At 47.9% G+C, this 8,309-nt stretch overlaps 1 protein-coding gene across 1 annotated transcript; it reads right to left on the bottom strand.

Moving 5' to 3' along the window:
• Positions 1-2,103: 2,103 nt before the first annotated feature.
• On the bottom strand, positions 2,104-7,898 carry LOC119545127 (spermatogenesis-associated protein 31A1-like). The gene is made up of 3 exons (XM_037850727.1): positions 7,749-7,898; positions 6,004-6,162; positions 2,104-5,823 (listed from the first exon to the last, which is right to left on the bottom strand). Exons 1-3 carry the CDS (start codon positions 7,896-7,898, stop codon positions 2,104-2,106), a joined length of 4,029 nt encoding a protein of 1,342 aa, XP_037706655.1.
• Positions 7,899-8,309: the final 411 nt, after the last annotated feature.

Raw genomic sequence — 8,309 nt, 5'->3', positions numbered from 1 at the left:
ACACATTTTTAAAGTATTTTATGGGCCGAATATATTTTATTCTATATAAGGTAATAGAATAATTTTTTTAAATCCATGGAAATGCACTAAACAGTGAACGCTTAATCAAACCATGGACTATAGTCAATAGTACAATTATAAAAATGTGCTTTCGTCAATTGTAACAAATGTACCACTCCAATGCAAGGTGTTAATAATAGGGTGGTAGGTGGGAATCCTTTATTTTAGGTATGATTTTTCTATAAACCTACAGCTTCTCTAATAAAAAAAAAAATCCAAAAAAATTATGCGCACACACAGTCAAAAATGCATAAACTTCTGTTGTTCTAGTGTCAGCTCTCATTGCTTTCCTTAAGGAAGGGCCCCTGACACTGTCAATCTGATGCGTGGTCTGAGAGACTTAACCTGACACACAAACTTGACATCGATTAGCAATCTAGATTTTACCAGGCCAGGAAAACAGGCTGTTTAAGGACAATGAGAAGTATGGAGTCTTATCTTAGCATGCCCTCTGGACAGCGTCAGTTGTATAATGAGAACTTTGCTGATCATTAAAATACAAACATTGAGTTAATGTACACTTTTCTTCAGTTCAGATGTTAAAATGTCACTTCCCCACCCAGCAACTGTATTGGGACAGATGTATATCTCAAGAGTAAGTGAGACATTTTTTAATATTTTAGAATTATTTTAAGTAAGGTGTGTTTTTTTATAACCCTGCAATATATAAAACAGGAGTCCAACTGCTGGAGTTTTGGAAAATGAGCATTTCTTAGAATTTTTTAAGGAATGACTCCTTCTAAATCCATAAGGTTAGCCTATGTTAGCTATATATGAAGACTTTGTCATATCCTGGAAATACAGGTATAATGTCATTTGGAGGATATTATGACATTTTAGGAAACAAACATTATTAATAAGCAGTAAGTACAATTTTCCCCAAGGATATAATAGAAATATTGCAGGAAATATGTCTCATTTGTGAAAAATCTTCACATTTGAAAATGTAGCTTGCTTCAGTTAAAAATGAAATACACACTACAAACCTGACACAAGCATGTACAAGCCACACAGCCTCCTGGAGCGAATGCAAATTGAGATGCATCTTTGCTGGTTCATTTCACTCCTGGACTCCATTTGTTGTAGGACTTGATCATGCCCCAGCAAAATTAAAATTGTGACATTGATATCATTTGACTGGATGCTAACTAACATTGGACAAATAAGGCATTTCCTTTATTAGAGGCTGGCAGCGTTTTACTCATATTCAAAGACTGTGATTCTCTAAACTGTGGTCAGACCTCAAGCTAATGAAAACTGGAGAAGGAAAGGTTTTTGCAGGCTCATGTATGGAATCAGTGATTTTTTTCTGAATAATATTGTAAAGGAAGAAAAATACACGAGTACTTTCTGTAGAGTGTATGGCTGCTAATAGTCCTGTGCTGCCCGTTTGCTAGAAGAACCTGTCCATGGGTGGCTGCTCTGTTTCTTAAAGATAAATGTGAAGACCCTGCAGGAGGTCTGTGTGTGGGTCCCTGTGGGGGCTGTCTGCTTGGATATCTGTGGGAGACCTCTGTAGGAGGTCTGTGTACAGGGGAGGAGGTGGTTAGGATACCTGTGTAAACCCATCCCCCTTACAGATGCATGGAGCTCAAGGTGAAATGAAGGGCAGGGGAAGGACAGTTTGAGCCAGATCCTGGGGTGGTATCCTCATAGATGTTTGTCATCTTGACAAGCCCTGCATGTCTTCAGAGTGGCTTTTTAAAATTATTTTTGTAATAACAGTATTAGATAAACAAAGGTCTTTAAACTAGGGCATCCGAGCCAGTTCAATGAAAGAAGCTGGGATGGGGGTGGGCATGCAACGCCATTGTCAACCTCCCTCCATGCCCCCGTCCCTTCTAGAAGCCAAAGCAGGCACTCAGGATGTTGACCCCTTCCCAACCTCTCAGCGCACCACAGACAGACACCACTTACTCTCTTATGAGAAAAAGCATATATATTGGGGATCAATAAATATCTTGGTTAAGTAAAGCTGAGCCCACAGAGGATGGTTAGAACATGAGAAACATTAAGTTTTCTCTACATGAAATGAATGTTTTCTTAGAGAGAAGCTTTGCTACTAGAAGAGCCTGAAGAAACACTTTCTGGTGGAACAGAAAGGATACCTCCCCAGAGACAGTGCTGTGGGCAGTGGTGAGGGCAGCCTGGGGCACCCGGCACCCAGGAACAATGGTAGTGGGGACCCCCTTGAGATGCAAGCCCCATGAGGTGGGAAGGTGGGATTTGCCTCAGACCCTGGTGATTATCATCGAATCTTACAATTTTCGAGGAGTGTTTTTCACAGACCAGCCTTTCCCTGTTAGGGGAACTCTGGCCTTCAGGGATGGCGTGGTAACTGCAGGATGGAAAACACATCACTCGCTCTGGATAGAAGGGATCCTTGGGTAAGAGGTAGCAGGAACACTCAACAGCCCGAGCCTGGGCTCTCTGTTTGTGCTGGCTTAACTCCGAGGCACAACGTGCCATTTTCTTCTCTAGCATCTCACCAACAGCCATCATCAGTGCTTCAGCTTCAGCAGCCCCATTGTCTGTAAAGGTGCATCTGCGTTGTCGTCGGCTCCGGGCAGAGGCTGATGTTGACTTACCTTCTTGCCTTTTGCGTTTTCTATTGGGGAGTATCCACTGAATTAAGCGTCTCATTCCTCTTTTGAAGTGGCTTTCTGGAGGAGCCTGTCCTTTCTCTGGCAGGATATGGAGGTAGTTGCTTCCAATGGTGTCTACTTCTCCTCTGACTTGGGCAAGTTGGCTTATCCTGCTGGTTTGGGAGGTCACAAATCTTACAAACCCTTCATCAGTCTCCTGCAACTTGGGCCTCCTACGGTCCTCTCTCTCAGTGGAAGCCGACATCTCACCCTGGCTCTTCAATAGGACCTGGAACCGTGGGCCCCTGCGATCCTGCTGCCACAGGCTGCGCCTTGTATTCACCATGATGCTATCTGACATGTGGAGAGCTGGTCTGTTCCCACTAGTCAAGCTCCGGGGATGGCACTGGGGCACTGGAGAAACCGAGATGCCTGTGGCAAGAGGCACATCAGTGCGGACATCTCGAGGCTCATTCTCTGGTTTGACCTGAGTTTTGATCTCAAGCTCATTAACAACCTGCACTTTAGGGCATGGTTGTTCTGGAGTCTGGGAAGCAGATGCTGTAGAGGTTGTGGAGCATTTAGGAGACCCTAAACCACTCAGATCCGCCCTTATGACTGGGGAGTCTGCCTGCTCACTGGCTCTCAAGATGTCGCTATGCTGGGGTTGAAGAGCAGGGGACCCCTCGCTGCTCTCTATAACCTTTGAAGATTGGGATTCTACATCCATCTCCAATACTGATTCACCAGGGCTGGGGGCTCCTGGGGTATTATTACTCCCACTCTCCTCCCTTGGCCCATTCTCTCCCATGACTTGACTTGAGGTGGGCTCCAGGCTGCCTCTCTGGGTCTCCAGGACAGTCTCACTCTGTCTGGGTCTGCTCACGATGCCGGGGGTGAGGGGCTGAGGAGACTGCCTGCCCTCCTGTTCAGTCAGAGCAGCCTCTGAGAGTCGATGGTCACCTTCAGGTGGGGAACGTATCCGAACCCTCTGGACTTCCTCAATCACAGGGAAGGGGGCAGGGAGAGGACGCTCTAGGATGGAGGCTGACTTTGTTGTTACCGCCTTCTCTTGCTGATACATCTGGAATTTTTCTCCCAGAAGCTTGCCAACCTTGGCTATCTTGGCACAAGATTCATGGGTGGCTGGTGTGGGAAAGACAAACTGCTGAAGGGGCGAGGCTTGGTCCTTTCTCAGTTTAAAGAGTTTTATGGGTTCAAGGGCCTTGAGGGCTATGTCCCACTTGTGCTTCACCCAAAACCTTTTACTATGTGCTTCTAGTGCCTGTTGTGTGCCTGGATTGAGGAAGGGAAGCTCCTGGGAGGTGTTCACATGACGTTTATAACCCTTTGAGGAGGCTAGATTTCTGGTTTCCACGTGCGTGTCAGACTTGGTAAATTTGGGGTAGGCATCAAGCCTGGAGCGTTGCACTCTCATGGGGATATTACCGTCACTGATCTGCCCCAACTTCATGCCCAAATGATCTATAAAGGCATTTTCTCGATGTTTCTGGTCTGAGAGCTTTGGAAAGTAATTTTCCAAGTGTCTCCTCAAGATACTTTTAAACTTTTTCTCAGGTTCTTTCCTCAGAACCTTCACTGAAGAGCTCTCTGGTCCCCTGGGTGGATTATTTATTGGAAATCTTCTCAGATTTTGCCACGGCCCCTTCCCCAGGTTCTTTCCTAGCTGGAACTTCTCTGAGCCCTCCGCATGAGTGCTTTCTGGGTGCCTGAATCCCATTTTCTTAACATCCTTGCTGCCTTGACCTGTAAACACAGCAGCCCATGAGGGTCTGTGGTTGTCCTTTGTAAGGCATGCCCCTGGTGATTTTCCCTGAGGCTGCATCAGTCCTGAAGACTGTTGGATCCTTTGGGGCAGGCCCCAGTGGTGTTGGGTGAGCCTTTGTTGAAGGTGTTGCTCCAGTTCCTTCTGGAGAGAAGGGCTGAATGGAACATGCTCAGAAATGGTGGAGATTGAGCTTTTGGCCCAGGAGGTGCAGCTGTCCTGGGAAATGTTGCAAGTCAGAGAACTGAAGGTTTCCTGAGATTTCTCGGCCAGAGAGGATACACTGCATCCACTTCCTACTTGCTTCTGCAACATGGGGCATTTTAGATGTTGACTTTCAGTTGCGATAACAGATTGTGTCTCATTCTGGGATATAGAGCAAGATTCTCCAGAGGCCCTAATCTGGGTTGTAGAAGAAGGTGGTAGGACTGGGAGAGAGGATTGGAGATGGGCCCGGGTCTGGACATGAGCCACAGATGAGAACTGAGAATGCCTTTGGGACAGAAATGCAGGCTGGGGTTGGGGCATATTTGGAATCAAGTGTTGGGAATGGGGCTCTGAACGGGACTGATGTTGAGGAAGCAGGGAAGGTAGTTTGGTCTGCATTTGAACTGGGCAGGAATTAGAGATTCTATTGAATAAGAAAGAAGTACACTGTAGTGGGGCAGAGCTCCCAGAGACCCAGGCAGTAGCCACAAGGGATTCACTGTGCAGAGAGGGGAGCCCCCAAAAAAGCTGGTTATATTTCTGTTTCAAACTGTCCTGCCAGACTGTGTGATATGAGAGTTGCTGTGGACTGAGGAGTTGCTCTGGTTTGTCTTTGCTGTTCCAGAAGGGTTGGGGGACTGTGATATCCTGTTGGTCTCCAAGTGACTTCATCATATTCTCCAGAGAGTTCAGTTGGTAGTCTGGGCTCATTGGCTTTAGAAATGATCCATCCTTTTCATTCTCCTCCCAAATCTTGAACTCAACTCTCTTTGTGACTTGTATCTCCAGGGGCTTCTCGACATCAGGGCTGAAGAAATAGGGACCGCTAGCCTCCATGGGGCCTCCCCAGAAAGAAGCCTCTTGTGGGTGTTGGGAAAGTTGCTGTTTTGGAGACTCACACTGTTTTGAGTTAGGGAAAAGCAAAGCTTTGGCAGCTGTCTGCCACCAGGAGAGGGTTAAAATGGGATGCCTTGAGTGGTCAAGGTCTGAGGTTGCTGGGTCAGAAGAAGCTAACCAAGAGTTGTCATCTGGAGACGTGCTCAGTGGGAGTGCCATCAGGTCACACTGAGAAAAAGTCAATGTGGAGTCTGGCCACGGTGGAGCAGAGAAGGCTGTTAGTGGCAAATGAAACAGGGAGATATGGTGGGGGAAGAGAAAGCGTGCGTAGACGGGGTGAGAGATGGTCTAGAAGTAGAAAAGTCTCTGGTGGCCAAGATGCACTCAAAGGTGAGTGTGAAACAACAGAAACAGGAATTGGCAGACCCAGTAAGAGGATAGAGGCCAGAGGTAGATGGGGCTCGGTCAGGGGAGCTGTGGAAGCCAAAGGGAACACAGCGGGAGCAGCGTTGTCTACGGGTTCCTCACGTGGCAGATGGGCTTCAGCAGGTGCTTTTTGCACACCTCAGCAGAGGGGTCTTGACATAAGAGCTGATGAAAGTTGCCCTTGTCAGGGAGCTGACCCAGGTGGCTGCAGGAGATAGGAGGCACAAGCTGCAGCCAGGAGCAGAACGGAGACAGGAGAGCCTGGCAGAGATGGGAGAATCTGAGGCACACAGTCCCTCTGCACCCCACACCCAACCTCACCACACTCCTGCCCTCCCTCACCCCAGGGCTTTCTGTCTCATCTGTCCCCATGGGGTCCCCTTCCCCTGGAATTGCATAGGGCTTAGTAGGAAGGTGAACAATAGAGAGTAAGGGAAAGGCACTGAGCCTCTTCTAATTTTCCCAGGCCACCTTTGCAAGCTGGAAACCAAGGGGTTGGGTTATGGATGATGAAGGTAGGGGCCTACGGAAGCTGAGTGGAATATCCCTTAGGGGAAACCATTGGGAGTTTAGACTCTGGAGCCAAGCATCTGTGCCCAAGGTCACATGATCCCTGATGCAAGAGTAGGTTCATGTGTGGGTAGGGCTGTATCATTTACAAAGTGCACCAATATCCATTATCCACTGCAACATCTCAAGGAGGAATCTGAGCCTTAGGGAAGTTAAACCACTTGTCCACAGTTGGACCTGGATGTTCCTACTCCAAATCCAGCCAGTTTTCTGTCCATTAAATCCCACACTGTCCTCTAATGGGCAGCACCCATTGCCCAGGCCCATCACTCCTTCATTCCCGTGAAAAGTCCCAGCAGGGAAGCTGACAAGGATCCTGGGCTTGAATTTCCCTCCCAAGAGCCTCCCTTGAGGTTTCTGTTTCCTCAAATGGACATGCTCTAGCACCCAACACCCTGCATGACCATGGGCCCTCAGGGACAGGAGAAACTGAAGTCAACGCTTGGGGGTGTGCATCATTGAGGGGCAGAACCTTACCTTTTAAAGCTCCACTTTTCCGTCACCTCCTGCTCCTCCCCCTTGTCTTCCCTTGACACTGAAAGATCAGAAAAGAATGAGGGGCTGGGACCCAGTTCTCTCCTCTGTCAAGACACGCTGCAGACATTCAGTATTAATGAATAATATGGCTTTATACATTTAATTAAAATGGAGCTCTATTTTTTTCTGTTTATTTTTTTTCTACAGTGGGTAAAAATATTTTCTGTTTTCATTCTCTGAAAAATGCAAAGGAGGATTCCATATGTGAGATCCATAGTGGATTTCTTCAGTCACTAATACCTGTGCTCAAGAAGGGGACATACTCTAGGATTCAAAAGCATATCTGTGCTCTGTCCGATAGGATTCTGCCTCCCAGGGCTAGAGCTCGGCTCCAGCCTCTGATCAGAGGCTCTCATGGGCTCAACAGCATTCTCTAGATCAGTGTCAACACTAAGGAAAGCCCCAGAGACACCTGGTTAAGGGGAGGTGACAGATGCACCAGTGCTGAGGGCTCTGTGTTCCAGCAGAGATCCAGAACTCTCTCTGAGATCCCATCATCGTCTTCTGAGTCCCCGTGTTTGGAGCCTCTCCCAACCCAGACAGATGGGCTGATCTCTTCAGGTAGAAACCTTAGTGCTCACTCTAAACCTTGCCCTGCCTGGCTGGACCCTAGAAGGATGAAATTCTCTTCTTTCCTGAGATTTCCCACCTCACAGTCTCTCTAGTTAGTTTAGAAAAGTGGAAAACAGAACAGAGAAAGAGAATCAACCTCTGTTGGGGCTGGGCCAAGGGTTCTTCACCTTCTTGATGTACCTGTATTTCTCAGGTGGCGGTAAAGATGGGATACTCTGGAGGTGGGGGAGTAACAGGAAGTAGAGCCCCACTCCACACAGGAGGGCGAGGATGGAATTAATAAGCCAGGAAGTGAAGTGGAGCTCAGCCATATACATTTAGGGGTACTAATGCTTCTCAGAGGAAAGAGATGATTCTGCATCGTCTGAATTCCATTGCTGCCCTTGGAGCTGGTCTTCCAGGAAGGAGGGAGCTTGACCTGTGGGCCTGGGAGGCCCCGCTGTCCTGCACATCAGGGCTGATGAAAGAGGAACTTCCAGCTGCCACTTAGAGCATGCTCCAGTCTAGAGTTCCAGGCCGGCATCACAGAGCTATGGACTCATCACAAAGGGCTCCTGAGGGTGGGGAGGGGACAAAAGGAGGAGGATGACCCCACAGCCCCTCCCCACCCTCAGGAGAGCCTCCCACCCTCCTTTCCAACTATACCCTAGCGTCCTGTCATACATAGGCCCTAGTCCACTTTTCTGTCCCTCCCACCTGTAACCCAGATATTACTTGATGCCCTTATC

This window comes from Choloepus didactylus, chromosome 10 (assembly GCF_015220235.1).
Source record: "Choloepus didactylus isolate mChoDid1 chromosome 10, mChoDid1.pri, whole genome shotgun sequence".
In the NCBI taxonomy this organism is placed as follows: Eukaryota; Metazoa; Chordata; class Mammalia; order Pilosa; family Megalonychidae; genus Choloepus; species Choloepus didactylus.
This window is presented reverse-complemented; position numbering and strand designations above follow the sequence as displayed.